General features: G+C 39.9%; 1 protein-coding gene across 8 annotated transcripts in view; it reads left to right on the top strand.

The window, feature by feature from the left end:
• Positions 1–16,929, top strand: part of ENOX2 (ecto-NOX disulfide-thiol exchanger 2) — a 289,504-nt gene that overhangs the window by 190,934 nt on the left and 81,641 nt on the right. For 4 of the 8 annotated variants that reach the window (XM_032620436.1, XM_032620437.1, XM_032620442.1 and 1 more), the window contains exons 4-5: positions 9,129–9,217; positions 16,273–16,407. In XM_032620436.1, coding sequence (XP_032476327.1) covers positions 9,169–9,217; positions 16,273–16,407 — 184 coding nt within the window. In that variant the 5' untranslated portion in view covers positions 9,129–9,168. The remainder of the gene's footprint in view (positions 1–9,128; positions 9,218–16,272; positions 16,408–16,929) is intronic. The other 4 variants (XM_032620439.1, XM_032620441.1, XM_032620440.1 and 1 more) reach the window with 1 other exon arrangement.

Here is a 16,929-nt window from a genome sequence, read left to right as displayed (position 1 = left end):
TGTCCAGCCTCAAGGCTGGGAAACATGTGTGGGAATATTACCAGCACTCTTCCTCCCTCACCCCCTCCTGGGCGCCCAAGCAGGTAGCCTAGCACCATATTCAAAAAGATGATCGATATTTCCACTCTGTTGTTTGAATCTCTTCCTTCAACACCTGCGGCAGCTGTGGGGAATTGTGCACAACTTGCGTCTGTTCACTGAAATAATTGCCAACAGTTTTATGGAGCGTCTCGTGTGTATTTTTGCCCGTTTACAGATTTGATTATATCGTTTGTAGAATGGAAACGTTGCTTTCCACTGCTTACTCTCATTCTTATAGATCTTCAAGGAGAGACCTTTTTAAAAACAAAATGGAAATGACATGCAAATGGTTATGTTAATATCACACAGGCAAAAGTCAGGGCCTTCAGAAGGCTCCTCAGGCGCAAACTCATCACATCTTGTACACATGGCTGAGTCACCAGCCTGCACCGTCCTAAGAGAAATAACCAGGAAGAGAAAATGTTAGATGCCTGTAATGTGTGACTACTTTCTGCCCTAGGCTTCAGCACCGACATAGGCCAGAGCAAACACAACTCTCACACATGCAGATTGGACAGGTTCAGTGGGATTTGAGGAAGATGTTCAAAGGTGGAAAGTTTCCACATAGACCAGTAATACAGAGTTGGAAAAGAAATTTTAATTTTGTCTGTGTTGTGCCAGCTTTGCCAGACAGGTGGCAAGGCTAAATCTGTGGATTCGCTCCAGACTTTAGAAATTCATAACCATCTAGTCCTTTACCTTGACTTTAACAGCACTGATATCATAGCATCAACAACAGCAGCAGAGCCACAGCAACATTAACAGCTAACATTTATGGAGTATCCTATACCCTTCAAAATACTTTTACAATAAATATCTCTTGTTTAAACATCTCACCAACCCTGTAAGATCAGTATTATTGCTGTCTGTGTTTTTGAGATGAGGGAACCAAAGCTCAGAAACATTAAGTGACTTGCCCAAAGTCACATAGGTGGCAAATAACCTAGCCTTCTGACCCCAAAACCCTGAGGTACCCCTGCTAGGCAATACACACAGCCCTGTCACCCTGCTCACTAGCCCACTGCCACCGCCATGTCCCCAGATCTCTGGGTAAACAAATTAAGACCCATGCAGGGATTTGCTTGAAAAACAAAAGGAAAGTAGCCTTGTTACAAAAGAATTACTGACTCTCCGTATGGGTTCACTACTAAATGATAACCTTTGACACTCGTGTTTGTTCATGCATTACCAACTACTGGGCAAGATGGAGGTGGGTGGGGGAAGCCAGGCAGAGGGGAGGGATATGAAGGAGAACACCACAAATTAAAGCTCCTGGCAACTGAAGAATCCTTCCGAAATTCAGATAAAACATTTCTGAAGAGACAGCGTCATTATACATAGTACTACTATAAAGATAAGCAAGGAATAATGAACACAAAATTCAGAATAGTGGTATCTCCAAGGGGAGATGGAAGGAATTACAGGAGGGGCACACAGTGGCCTTTAAAGGTAATAGTTATATTCTTTTTCTTCAACTGCATGTCGGACATACAATTTTCATTGCACCATAGTTTTTTATACTTCACACTTGTCTCATAAATTCCTCTTTGTACCTACTCAATATTTAATTTTTAAAAAATAGAAGAAAGTGTGAGTCAGTGGAAAAATAGGATTTGATATACAGAAATCAACTTTACATTTTTAAGGAACACTGCTCTTGAAAGCTAAGTGCACTTTGATAAAATCCTTAGCAAGCTTGCTCTGACAGTGTCTTCCAGTCACATACCAGTTAGCTTCTCAAGAAGTTGTGATTTGTGAGGAGGGCATGCTTTCCCAGAATTTTGCTAGGGTCGTTGAGCATTTCAGCTGCCTTGCCCCTCCCTTCTCATCCCCTCCTTTTTGACAGTGAACTTCTAGCTTCTGGAAGAGGAAAGAACAGTGGCATGGTCATTTGGGAATTTGAAGTTAAGTGCTTGAACTGTAACTGTGGCTTTATGGGTTGTTACCCAAAGACATATTATCTTTAGGCTTTCCTTGGTGTTGGACCTGACAGAGAATGCAGTCAACGAGTGGGCTTGTGTATTTATTTTCATCACTGGTTGGTTTCTCTCTGGCCAGTCTAGGCATGCTGTAAGCACAGGCTGACAGGAATTATGGCTTTTCTTCATGTGGAAATAAGTGGATAAGCAAATACTCTCAGCCTTATTTTGTTTCCAATTCATTATTTACAGGGAATTCACCCTTTGTAATCATTTTCAAATCAAATTTGCTCTACCAATCCCTGTAAGGTTTGCTCTGGAGATCATCACCAATGTAGACGTCTTTTATTTTTTAACCTCTTTTGTCTCCTCCATGTTAATGCCAATTTAAAAAAAAAAGAAATACAAATGGATTAAAGGTGATGTCACTAGTGGCCTGGAGATTCACTCAGGAAGAAAATTTAAGTTACAGCAGAAATGGATAAAAGGAAAGCAAGTCAATAACTCACATGTGTTTGCTATTCAGACTACTATTGTTGTATTAAAATATTCAGGAGAGCTATTGAATTAAGTGGGGAAAAAATACATCATATATAAGATAGATTCCAGGAAAGGCACTATTGTTAATACTGTTCCAGAATCACAAACCGTTGACCAAATCACTTGCATATGGATTATTCCTGGAGTAGGCTGACACATACAGTGGGTGTCCCCTGCTCAGCTGTCACAGAGGTCACAGCCATGACCTCCCTTTCTAACCTCCCTTTGTCTTACTGGAAAGCTTGCCATGAAGAGCAACCTCTTCTCCTGCCTACCACATTGCCTCCCATCCTGGTCATGGATAATCGAGACGTAATACTAAGTTATTCTGGTTTTCTTTCACCACAGATGGGGTGATCACAAAAGAGAGCCTGGATGCAATGCCATCCATGCTTTTGGAGAAAAAAGCAAGTGGGTTTTGGCAGCAGATCTGATGGGTTTGTGGTATGTATATACAGTGGGGGCGGAGGGTAACACTAGAAAATCTTTTGAGGATTTTATTACCAGTACCACTTTTAGAAAATGCATCGATCAGATGAGAGGCATATAAATTAGTCCTGCTTTTCTTTCTAGCAGTGCTCTTGGTAAATAATTGGTTAAAGAGAAGCCATCTTATTCTTTTTTGTTTAAATATATTCCCCACTGTTATTAATGGCTGGTTCCTATACTGGTACTTTCCTGCCCTTTTCACCTGACGTAATCATAACACTCCCCTCTCTCCTCACCCACAATGGCCCCTGCTTTCCATAAGATATCAGAGGTAATACCCACTATGGTTAATATATTAATAATAATTACTGGCATTCTACTTATTAAGCTAGGCATTGCAGTGGGTCTTTTTTTTCACATATTTTCTCCTTTAACCCTTACCACAACCCAATGAGATAGGTACTTGTTATTATCATTTTTCAGACGTAGAAAATGAAGAACAGAGACATTAAGTCACTTTCTTAGCATCACACAGATAATAAGTTTCGGGCCAAGATTAGAACTTGGATCTAATCCAAAGAGCATGATCCTAACTCCTGTTACAACCCCATTTTTTCTTCATTCAAGGTCACACAGCATTAAGGGTTGAGAGTTTGTTATTCTTAGTCTGGCCAAAGGCATGATGGGGATTGCTGGAAGTGTGTTGCAGTTTTCAAAAAAACCTCAATCATTTTGAAAAATGAAGGGTAGTGGGGATGGTGTGAAGTTCTGTATAGTAAAGTCTATTGTTTTCTGATTATTTGTCAAATTGAGGTGGAGTTTGAAAATTCAAGTTAGGCTGCCTATAGAGGTGAAGAAGCTAGAAAGGGGCCAGGGCTGCTGGCCCAAAGCAGAGCCATTAGTCACTGCCTCCTGCAGCTGTATGTGTATATATAGCATTGCCCTTAGTATTTGAGGATGACTCTGCTGAGGCAGCTAGTTCTCAAGCCAAAGTTCCCATTATCAGTAGGATTTAACACTTGACTTGTTTATAGTGGTCATGGCCAGTGTCCTACCCCCCCCCCCGACTTAGACCATGGCCTTGCAGCCAGTGACTTGCAAAGCAAGTCAACAACATAGGCTAATACCCATCCTCTCAGAGTCCAACGAACTGGAGAACACAAAATGACTCCAGTTTTTTAACATTCTACTTTTAGGAGCAAGGAATAATAAGTAAACTGATATGGAAAATATTCTCCACTCATGCCCATCCCCCCAAATAAGAACAATTTCTATTCTAGGTTTTAGACTTAGCACAAATACAACCTTATCTCCTACACTTTTAAGATATCCACAGTACCATAATTGACTTATATTTCAAAACTCACTTTAAAATAACCTTCTCCAGCTTAACATCACTTCCTCTATGCTCCCCTCCCTCCTCCACCACCACCTCTCGTCCTAGCAAAGTGGCTACCTCCCCTTTCTTCATATCTGTTTAGCCATTATCAAACAATAATTTTGTTTTCGCGTTTGTCTCTCCCATTAGTCTATGAACCCTTCAAAGGGCAGGGAAACATGGATTTTTCACCTTGGTACCATCAAACGCTGTGTGGATTTAACATGTTTGTTAAATTAATATTCAGAATGTATCCTGAAGCCCTGCCATAACCTCACTCAAAGATTCAGGTACGCCTAGCACATATTGACCACCTGTGTTGTTTTTACCACAACCCTGTGAAAGGGGTGGTACCATTCTTATTTATAGATGAGAAAACAAACTCTGTTTCTCAAATTTGTAGTGGGAATAAGAGTTATCTAGGGTGCTTGTTCAACAGGCAGATTCCCCAGCGCCACCCAGATGAAAACCTCAGCCAGGGACCCTGGAACTTGGCTATTTAGCAAGTGCTGCAGGTGATTCTGGTGCACATGGTTGGAATGCACTTGGACAAACACGGGTGTAAGTGATTGCTGCACTGCGAGTAAATAGTGGAGCCAGAGTTCAAACTCAGCCCTCCTAGTTCCAGATCTAGCCCATGCTATATTTATCTTTGTTGTACTCTATCTCCTATGGCAAGGAAGTGGACTGAAACATGTTGGAAAGATTTTCAGCAAAAAGGGCTAAAGCAAAACGGCTTGTAGATTAACCCCAGGGCTGTCTATTTTTTGCTCCTCCAAGAGATCTTGCCAGACTTCCAACAGCATAGTAGCAGGTTTGCCAAATCATCTCTTATGCAACTTACCTCAGAAAAGCATTGACCACAGGACTTTGGGAACTTTCAGAGTTTATGCTTCTAATTTGTTCTTTCTCCATTTCCCCCTCCACCACCGACCATGCCATTAACCTAAAGAGCATGCTCAGTACCTGAAATGCAATTAGTTGATTTGTTAAATATTAAGATTTATAGTTGAAAACCAGTAGCTACAATATTTGGGACCTGACAGTAATGTTAATGTGTCTGTTTCAAAACTAGGAAAAGAAATGTGAGGCTTAACAGGCCAATTAGTGGAGATGTTAAAGTAGCTGATATATGGTAGTATTTTTTGTGGCCCAGTTATTCTTTTGGTGCTTTTAAAAAATATTAATTAATTAATTAATTTATTTATTTATTTTGGCTGCACTGGGTCTTAGTTGCAGCACACAGGATCTTCATTGCGGCATGCGGGATCTTTAGTTGCAGCATGTGGACTCTTAGTTGCGGCATGCAGGTTTCTTAGTTGCAGCACGTGGGCTTCTTAGTTGTGGCACATGGGCTTCTTAGTTGCAGCACGTGGGCTTCTTAGTTGTGGCATGCAGACTCAGTTGCAGCATGTGGACTCCCAGTTGCGGCATGCAGACTCAGTTGCAGCATGCAGGTTTCTTAGTTGCGGCATGCGGACTCTTAGTTGCAGCATGCGGGCTTCTTAGTTGTGGCATGCGGGCTTCTTAGTTGCGGCACGTGGGCTTCTTAGTTGCAGCATGTGGACTCTTAGTTGCAGCATGTGGGCTTCTTAGTTGTGGTATGTGGACTTCTCAGTTGCGGCATGTGTGCAGGATCTAGTTCCCCGACCAGGGATCGAACCTGGGCCCCCTGCATTGGGAGCATGGAGTCTTACCCACTGGAATACCAGGGAAATCCCTGGTGTTCTTTATCTAAATGTTAGGTGAGGAAATGTGGAATGAATGTGAAGATGTAATCCTAAAGACTAAGACTAATGGCCACAGTCAACCATTCACCCTAGACCTGAGTAATATGAGTTCACTGGTATCTCAGAAGCCCAAGAAACCAGGAGTGAGAAGTTATGGACCTTAGTGTGGAAAGGCCCAAGAGAGCCTCTCTAGTACAGCTAGCCACTGCTCTTACTGACTGAGGAAGCCCTCCAAGGTTCCCATGGTGGAGCCTGCTGGTTTTCTAGGACTCCTACATCTGACTTCAACCTATTCTCCTGGCTCACATTCAGCTAATAACCTTGAAGTGATAAGCACTATATCTGAGGTTCCTCAACTCACTCGTGCCAGCCCATCTTGAAATAACAAAGGAGGCCCCTGGCTCCAGCTTAGGGAAGTGGGAGGAGAGACCCTCACATGGCAGCTGAATGGTTTCTTTCTTAAACAGAAAAAAAAAGGAAGGGAAAGATAAAGGAAGTGGGGTTAAATCATGACTGAGTACATGCTCTGTGTCTCAGGTTCTGTGTACTTTATACTGTAGTGACAGGATATAGCTCAGTGGCTAAAATTTGGGCTCTGGAGCCATACTGCCTGAATCTGAATTTCACCTCCAGCATCAACTCCACCTGTGACCCTGGGCAACTTCCTAACTTCTTTGTGTTCCATTTTCTTTATCTGTAAATTGGGTCTAATGATAAATCTTACCTATCTCATAGTGTTGTTATGTGGATTAGATTAAATAATAATATAAAGCCTTGAAACAGTGTTTGGTACATAATAAGCATTTAATCAATATTAGGGATCAACATTATTATCATTAGCTTAGTACATGAAAGATAGGTATCATTATCTCTAACTGAAGGTGAATAAACGTGCTAGAGTTCTCAAAACTTGCCTAAAATCACACAGCTTGTAAAAGAGCCAAGACTTGATTTGAGATCTGTCTGGCCCCAAGATCTGTACTCCTCCCACTATACCCTGTTCCCTTCATAAATGTAGGGTATATGCTGTGAGTTCCTTGAAGAGATGTATGCCAAAACTTTTGGCCTTCTTCTTCCTCACTACACCCCCACTGCAACTGCCATCTGGAGGGCTGGCTTGGTGCCCTGGCTTCTTATACACCTAGTTTAAAACCTTGAACATTCTTATAACTGCTCCAATATGGAGGTGGCTCTCTCCAAGACCCCTTGGCTTATAGACTAGAACAGTGAGTCTTCCAGCATGGGGGTTAGTTTGTGAAAGCACCCTCTAACCTGAGGTTCTCATCTGCATACCTTGAGGATCAAGCTACTCTTTCCCACCCCCAACCCCACCACACTCACAGCTCCTGTGAGAATAATTACCTACTATATGGGCTAGCATAAAAACCTTTCCCTTTCCCTGTTATTTTTTCTTTTTCCTCTCCTTCCCTCCCCCTCCCCAAGGAAGAATATATTATGGCATCCTGATCCCCTTGAGTGGCTCTTTGATTCATCCTTGGTAACACTCATAAGGAGATAAAGCCCTCGCTTGCCTGATAGCGTCATCTCTCTCAAGCCTCCTGGGAGCCTTGTATTAAAGCCCCCGTCACTTCTCTCACCCTGCATAGCCATGATGCAAGCTGTGGCGTCACTGCTGGTGATGTCTGTGGTCAGAGAGAGAGGTGCCCGGGGCTTCAGTGCCTTGCTCACAAACAATAATGGATTGTTAATTCTCAAAGAAAATGAAGAAGGATTCAAAATAACACCTACAACGCACAATATTACTTCCTGAACAATAAATACCAAACAGAAGATAAACCCTTGAGCCCTAGGCTTAACATAGACCCAAAACATGAGTTATCCTGCTGTTTCCTTTCCCTTAGCCAGAGAACAGAAAATACAATGTTATTGAGTTCTAGGACACCCCATCCTGACCTTGTGCCATAATCTTCCACAACATATACTTCTTGTATGTCTACTGTATGCAAGGTCCTGTGTGATATGCTGGAGATGGGGTTTTCTTCTGTATTCCACACAAGCATTTTCTACACTTCTCTCTTTTCCTTTGTCATGGTATTCCTAGTGCTATTTCCAGGACCACTCTCAAAACAGTACCCCATCAGCCTTCCACAGCACCTGGATTCCTCACCATAAGGATAATTTCTTTGGCATGAAGCATAAAATTAACCTTGCTAAAAATGTTAATAGATTCCTGGTTGAGGATGGGAGGGGTGTGATCAGATTAGTCTTAGCACAGTGGCGTAAGGGTGTAGGGCATAAGCTGCAGAAGTTGGGATTGGCTGCACATGTGGTGGACAGGAAGGAAGTGTAAAGAAACCAGGAGTATAAGGCACCCTCCAGTAAGAACATATGAAAATTGCTACAATAGAGCTGGGTTTGTTAAACTTGGCACTATTGGCATTTGGGGTCAGATAATTGTTTGGTGGTGGGGGGTTGTCCTGTACGTTGTAGGGTGTTTAGCAGTATCCCTGAACTCTACCCACTAGATGTCAGTAGCACCTCCTCACTCCCAGTTGTGACAACCAAAGGTGTTTTCAAATATTACCAAATGTCCCTGGGAGGGAAGGTAAACTCAGCCCCCATTAAGAATCACTACAATACAGGACATGGGGAGCACCCATATGTAATGATGAGCTCTATAGCCCTCCCAGCTCAAATATTCTCTAACCTTCTGACTCCTTTAGTTTTGTATAAGATAGTGGTTAAGAGCATGAACTGTGGAGCCAGATTGCCTGGGTTTGAATCCCAGCTCCACTGCAAGCTAATGTATGACCATGGACAGGTTGCTTAACCTCTCTGTTCCTGCTACCTCATCAGTAAAATGAGGATAATGAGAGGTCCTACTTCACAGGGTTATGAGTTTTTAATTAATGTACATAAAGTGTCTAGGAGAATGCCTGGCACATAATAAGAATTAAAGAAGTGTTAACTATTATTAATCTTGTTATAATTACTATCATTAATACTATCATTCACCATTTATCTAAGTCCTAGTATGTTCCAGAGTCCTGATGTCTCACCCAGTTTTGACCCACTATTTTCCTTCTGCAGAAATGACTAGAGAGCTAAATCCACGGTTCAGGACCACACAATGCCAAGAAATTTTAAATGGCTATGGGTCTATGAAATAGGCATTGCAGGTAAGCCCTACTTTGTACAATTACTGAGTTCTTAGACTTCACTTATTTAAAAGCCAACTTATTGGCACATACTTTGAGCTAGTCACTGTAGAATACACAAAAGTAAATGAGGTTTATATCCCCTGCCCTCAAGGTGCTAACAAATATAGCTGCTACATGCACATTTATTTTAGTAAATTTAATAACCTTACATTCTCAAAGTAATTCCAATCATTGCCTTCTTACCTATAAAGAATTTTTCTGTGATGAAAATTATCTCCCCATCTCCAGACTTATCTTTCTTAAAGTTAGTATTTCCGTAATCGTGATTCTCTTACATTATCAGCATGTTCAGATTATAATACCCCAAATTATCACCATGTTATCTTCATCTGTCTCTCTCTCCATTTAAAATATTCATAAGAAACTCACTAAAATATTTTTTATCTTAATACAACAACAGAATAGCTTGCCATTACAATACAATAACTAAATAGCTTGGCATCTGCTTCTGGGAACAACAATGTCTGTGCAAGACTCCCTTATATATATACTCATAGATTTCCTTATTAATTTGTTTTAAATTGTTTGCTGGACATCTTCTCTATGTCAGACACAGTTTGTATGCACTAGGAATAACAAGGAGGAGTAAGAGACTTCAAAGTCTAGGAGGAGAGACAGCCACAGAAAAAGGGGACAAAAATATAATGTACAATACTGTGTAATAAAGTTATAGCAAGCATAAAAACCAATGGATGTAAAACTGAACTAAAGAAAGAAAAATTATAGGGGAGTAAACTGTCAGAGAAGAAGAGTTTATGTCTTAATAAAATATATTTGGCAAGATGGCACCAACATATTGAACTTGTTTCAAAGGAAATAAGGGAAACATTTGAAATAATTAACTCCACTACAGGATGAGGTGTATCACAGAATATGTGTGTGTGTGTGTGTGTGTGTATTGTCTTCAAGATCAAATAACTTTGACAGTAATTGACTACTTAATCAGTGAAGCATAAACAGTGTAAAAATAAACAGATGGCAGTAGTGATTTGATAGTTTTGGGGTGATACCAGCTTAAAGTGGATTTCAGTTTCCAATGTTTAATTTTTTTCGTGCTAATGAACTCTTGTTCCAAAGTGCCATATCTTCAATCAGTTTACCTAGAGGGCACTCATTTACAGCCACTCTACAACTTGATGTCTTGAGGAGTTGCCACACAAGCAGAACAATAGAACCAGCATAGCAGGACATGATCTACAGACTTGGGTGAGGTATTTTGAATACCATTTGACAACCACTGGCACTTACTTTCTGAATATTCTTGGCTGTTGCCAGTGAGTATAGGACTCATGGGAAAATGAGCAATTTCTTCCTTTAGTGACGTAGGACTACTTTTATAAAACACCTAAAGAAATTATTAGATGTGCATTTTTAGTCTGAAAAGTGAATCAGGACCTAACTTTTCCACCATTAAATGATAATTCGTAACAGATGTGTAGCACAGCATGTTTTGTTAGTACAGACCTTAAATCCAGATTGCTGCCAGAGATGATCATCTGGGATTTCTCTTTGAAAGTAAAAATTTACAAGCTTGCTTATATATATGACTGTGCCTATATGGGGAAAAGATTATAGCTAATAAAATCAAACTGAATTATTAGTTGGGTGCATCTATCCCTGGTTATAACTCTAAATAAATTTCTACATATAAATTCAGTTGTCCTGGAGAGTGAATCAGTTTAGCAATTATACCATCCCCTTTAAGATGGCATCCCAATTTATCGTTCTGAAAAGGTATACAAATAATAAATGAGTGTCATTGCATAGATTGCTTTTTGTGCCCCAAATCAATGTAAGTTGATTTTCTTTATTCATTCATTCAAATATTTCTTGAATACCTACTTCATACCAGACACCAAACTAAGAAATGGGGAAACAAAGATGCCTAAAACCCAGTCCCTGACCTAAAGGAGCATGTAGGCTAGCAGAAGAGAGACATGTATCCAATAACTATAATTCAAGGCAGTCAATGGTAAATGTTCAGTTGTTCTTGCTTCCTGGAATGCTCCTCAACCCTAATCCTCCATTCACCACCTAGAGGAAAATCCTATCCCTCCTTAAAGATTCACTTCAAATGATTCTTTGCCAGTGAAGGCTTCCCTGACTATTCCTCATCTCCTCCACCTCTCAACCCCAAACACATATGTCCAGACCCATTACAGAGATTTCATTACTCCTTCTCTGTTCCCATAGCACTTTCCTCATAGTTTTTTTACAGTACTTATTATAATGATTTGTATTTAGTTGTTTATATGTCATGCCTCTCATTGTATTGTGAGTTCTTCCAGAACAGTAAATGAATTTTGTTCCTCTCTATATTCCTAGTCACTAGCACAGAACGTGGCATATACTAAGACTCAATAAAAGTTTGGTTTGGGGAGAAGTGAGAGAATAAACAAAGATGAAAATCAAATTCTACATAAAATATTATGAGAACACATAGGAAGGAGTAATTAATTCCAGTGAGGTAGCTTCACAGACAAGGTGGCATTTGAGACGACCCTTGAAAAATGAGTAGGACTTGACAGGTGGAGATGGGTGTTGGGGGAAGGGAGGGTGATGAGAAGGGCATTTAAAGCAGAACTCCTTAAGGATTTAAGAACTGAGTTCGTTGTAGCGAAATAATGCTGTTAATTAGCATGTTCCTTATCTGTTCATTGTAAACAAGCCTAATAGGAACTCTACTTGCTAACATTTTAACAAGCACTGTGAATTAATATATAGTTTGAAAATAGTGATACTATGTTGTCCTTTAAAGAAACTGATAATTTAGATCATTCTCTCCCCCACCCCCACCAAATTAGTCCAGAGTTTGGCTAAGTACATTGTAAATTCTTAATCTTTGATCTCAAAATTCTTTATTGAGAATAATTCCTAATTCTCTTATGTATTTCCCATGCCTGCAGAGCCAGTGAGTAGCCAGACTGTTGCAAAAAATTATTTTTAGCATTGGGGACCAGTCCTTCTGAACCTGTTTCCTCTAAGAGTCATTCTCCAGCCAGCAGAGAAAATCAAAGTGCATACTCAGTAACGTCCTAAAGGTCCCTTCCAGCTATAACATTCTCTAAAACTTGTCTCCCTAGTTGGGGATTGGGAGTCAAGATGAACCTAATAATCATTATATAAACTCTTGACCCAAAGGATATTTGATGCCCCATGTTTGTTTTCTTGATAATATTTACAAGAGGCTATTTCTAGCCTTCTTGTATGCGTTCTCAGAGACCACTGAAAACTGGGTGTGAGGACTAGAGCTCCTACAGATGGAGAAATCACCAGTTCTGAAATGCTTAGGGCCATCAATCACTCTGTGTGTGGGGGGTGGGGTTTATGGAGGGGAAGCATAAGCAATTTCGCAGTATAGGAGAATAATAAAAACTAATATTTCAGAAATAATGTTTTTGGCCATTTGCATTTTCTTGTAATGACCAATCAGTGACCAAAATAGCACTTGTATAAATAACCCAGCCAAGGATCATCCCTCATATTGCCAGGTTGGAAGGATGTGATGGATGGATGTTAGCAAGCTACTATTAGAATAGAGTTGCCTTTGGGGGTGTAATTGGCAGGAGTGCATACTGGAAGGTAGGAGGAAAGCAGTGGAAAGTTTTTTTTTAATGGCTATCAGTAGTCAGAGGGAAATTTACCAAAATAAAAGACTTTTTGTGCTCAGATGACTTACGACTATATCTCTCCCAACTGTGCAATATATACATGCACATGCATGTATAACCTGCTTCAACGTCTTTGCTTATGTCATCCCTGCTCTGGAATGTCTTACCCCCTCTTCCTTACCTATTTAATAACTACCCATAATTCTAGACATACGCTACAGAAATCTGGCCCATTCTTTCAAATCCTGTCTTCTCCACAAAGCCTCATTCCTTAAACTTCAATAACATTCCTGGTCTATACTCTTTGAGTCTTTCATTGTTTCCTAATTGTTTATTTGGAGATACTAAAGCATGGTGCCTAAAAGTACACATCCTGTGTGACCTTGGACTATATATGTAACCCTTCAAAGCCTCTCATCTATTAAATGGAGATATAAAGAGCCCCTATCTCATAGGGTTGTTTTGAAAGTTAAATGAAAATAATGCATGCCAAGAGCTTTACCTAGCATATGGCAAATGTTCAATAGTTAGTGGTAGTAATGGATGGAGGTGGTGAGAGTAGTGATAATAATAATCATCATCACCATCATCATCGGTCTCTTCAGTTAGATTGTATAACCTTTGAAGGCAGGGACTATGTCTCCTATCTGCTTGTACTCTGCTATCCTAACCCCCCAAATACTCAATTGGTTAAATTGATGTTTGTTGATCATGTGTCCAACTCAAAAGTACTGCCTCAAAGATATGAAATTCCATCAGGAATATAATTTTTCCTTTTCATTGCTACTATGGAAACCCCTTTTGGACGTTTTTTCTTGGTTTGCATGCATGAGTAGTTTGGATGAAAGCTGCTGAAGTAATCATATGCAACTAGACTATGAGAAGAATGGGAAACATCTTAATCATCCCAAGCTCCTGTGGTGTGTACACTTGAAAAAAAAAAACTCGGAAAACTATAAAATTCTGATGAAAAAAAAGCCAAAGAAGAACTAAATAAATAGATATTTCATGTTCACGGATAGGAAGACTCAATATTGTCAAGATGTCAGTTTTTCCCAACTTGATTCAATCAAAGTCCAAGCAAGTTATTTTGTGGATATAAAAAAAAAAAAAAAACTGATTCTAAACTTTACGGAGAGGCAAAAGACCCAGAGTAGCCAACACAATATTGAAGAAGAAGAACAAAGTTGGAAGGCTGATGCCTCCCAACTTGAAGACTGACTGTAAAGCTATAGTAATCAAGACAGTGTGGTACTGGTGAAAGAATAGACAAATAGATCAATGGAACAGAAGAGAGAGCCCATAAATAGACCCACATAATTAGAGTCAACAGATCTTTGACGAAGGAGCAAAGGCAATACAATGGAGCAAAGATAGTCTCTTCAACAAATGTGCTGGAACAACTGGACAACCACATGCAAAAAAATGAATCTAGACACAGATTTTATACCCATCAAAAAATTAGCTCAAAATGGATCATAGACCTAAATGTGAAATACAGAACTGTAAAACTCCTAAAAGACAACATAAGAGAAAACCTAGATGACTTTGGATATGGCAATAGCTTTTTAAATATAACACCAAAGTTATGATCCATGAAAGAAATTATTGGTAAACTAGACTTCATTAAAATTAAAAATCTTTGTGAAAGACAATGTCAAGAGAATGAGAAGACAAGACATAGACTTGAAGAAAATATTTACAAAATACACATCTGATAAAGGACTGTTATCTAAAATACACAGAGAACTCTTAAAACTCAACAATAGTAAAACAAACAACCTGATTGAAAAATGGGCCAGTGACTAATGGACACCTCACCAAAGAAGATATATGGATGGTAAATAAGCATATGAGAAGATGCTCCACATCATATGTCATCAGGGCAATGCAAATTAAAACAACAATGAGGGCTTCCCTGGTGGCGCAGTGGTTGAGAGTCTGCCTGCCAATGCAGGGTACATGGGTTCGTGCCCCGGTCCGGGAAGATCCCACATGCCGCGGAGCGGCTGGGCCCGTGAGCCATGGCCGCTGAGCCTGCGCGTCCGGAGCCTGTGCTCCACAACGGGAGAGGCCACAACAGTGAGAGGCCCGCGTACCTCAAAAAGAAAAAAAAAAAAAAAACAACAATGAAATACCACTGCAAACCTATTAGAATGACCAAAATCCAGAACACTGACAACACTAAATACTGGTGAGGATGTGGATCAACAGGAGCTCTCATTTACTGGAGGTGGAAATGCAAACTGGTGCAGCCACTTTGGAAGCCAGGTTGACAGCTTCTTACAAAACTAAATATGCTCTTACCATACAATCCAGTGATTGCAGTCCTTGGTATTTACCCAGAGGAACTGAAAACTTATGTTCACACAAAACGTGCAAAGAAATGTTTATAGCAGTTTTATTCATAATTGCCAAAACTTTGAAGTAACCACAATGTCCTTCAGTATGTGAAAAGATAAAGTGTGGTATATCCAGACAATGGAGTATTATTCAGCAAAAAAAAAAAAAAAAAAAGGAATGAGCTATGGAGCCATGAAAAGACATGGAGGAAACTTAAATGTATATGACTAAGTGAAAAAAGCCGATCTGAAAAGGCTGCATACTGTATGATTCCAACTATATGACATTCTAGAAAAGGCAAAACTATGGAGACAGTAAAAGATCAGTGGTTGCTGGGGTTGGGGAGGGGAGAAGGATGAATAAGTAGAGCACAGAGGAATTTTAGGGCAGTGAAAATACTCTGTATGATACTACAATGATGGATACATGTCACTATACATTTTTCAAAACCTGTAGAATGTAAAACACCAAAGTGAAACCTAATGTAAACTATGGCTTTTCGATGATTATGATGCATCAGTGTAGGTTCATCAGTTGTAACAAATGAACCACTCTGGTGAGAGATGTTGATAATAGGGGAGGCTATGCATGTGGGGGTGGTGGGTGTATATGTGAAATCTCTGTACTTTCCCCTCAATTTTGCTGTGAACGTAGAACTACTCTAAAAAATAGTTTTCATTGACTTTAAAACAAGGAGAAAGGAAGGAAGGAAGGAAGGAAGGAAGGAAGGAAAGGAGGGAGGAAAGAAGGGAGGGAGGGAGGGAGGAAAGAAAGAAAGAAGGGAGGGAGGGAGGGAGGGGAGTGGGGTGAGAGAGAGAGGGAGAGAGAGAAAGAAAGAAACACTAAAATGCCATCTGGTAAAGGGCCTTCAAATTCTATAACTTCCTGCCAGTTCGAGCTGTATTGTTTTAACCCTTGTAAAGAGCTGAAATTAAGGCTGTGTCCACCACTTGTCCATCAGTCCATTTCTGTAAAGAGTTGCCAGAGTTTACATTGATAAGTGAACTAGATACTGAAACCTTAATACAACAAATTATTTTGCTTGTCATTTCTTCTTAGCTGATAATAGTAGAACTCTGAATGTGGATTCCACTGCAATGACACTACCCATGTCTGATCCAACTGCATGGGCCACAGCAATGAATAATCTCGGAATGGCACCGCTGGGAATTGCCGGACAACCAATTTTACCTGGTATGCTATTTTTAATCACCTCACAAGTGTTTCTTTTTACTGACCATATGGACATAAATATAACAATATGACACAACTTATTTTGAAGTTGACATTTATCAGATTCTGCCTAGAGTGTGCATTTTTGTAATATGAGCTTTATAGGCTGGGTGGCCTGTAGTTACTAGCATAGTCCCTATTGCACTATGGGCAAGCTGGGGGTATATCTGATGCAGGATATGGTCACTGAATATTTAACTCATTACAATAAAAGTACAGCAGGATTTGGCAAAGAATTACAAAGTTTGTCTAATTTTATACATTTCTTAGAGGAAGCAAATAAACATGGAGCTAGAATGAGAACTGACTTAGATATCCCAAAAACCTTAGGTTCCTAGAGGGAAGGACAGGAGATAGCGGGGAACATCCCAAAGACTATTGTTAACATTGAATAACTGTTCATATTTTTTAGAACAAAGTAACCTGTAAGAGAATGGGCATGGTATACTAACTCCATCTCCACTAAAGATAAAATCAGAAGAA

This window comes from Phocoena sinus, chromosome X (assembly GCF_008692025.1).
Source record: "Phocoena sinus isolate mPhoSin1 chromosome X, mPhoSin1.pri, whole genome shotgun sequence".
Lineage (NCBI taxonomy): Eukaryota > Metazoa > Chordata > Mammalia > Artiodactyla > Phocoenidae > Phocoena > Phocoena sinus.
The sequence above is the reverse complement of the archived record's forward strand: the minus strand, read 5'-3'. Positions and strand labels throughout refer to the sequence as shown.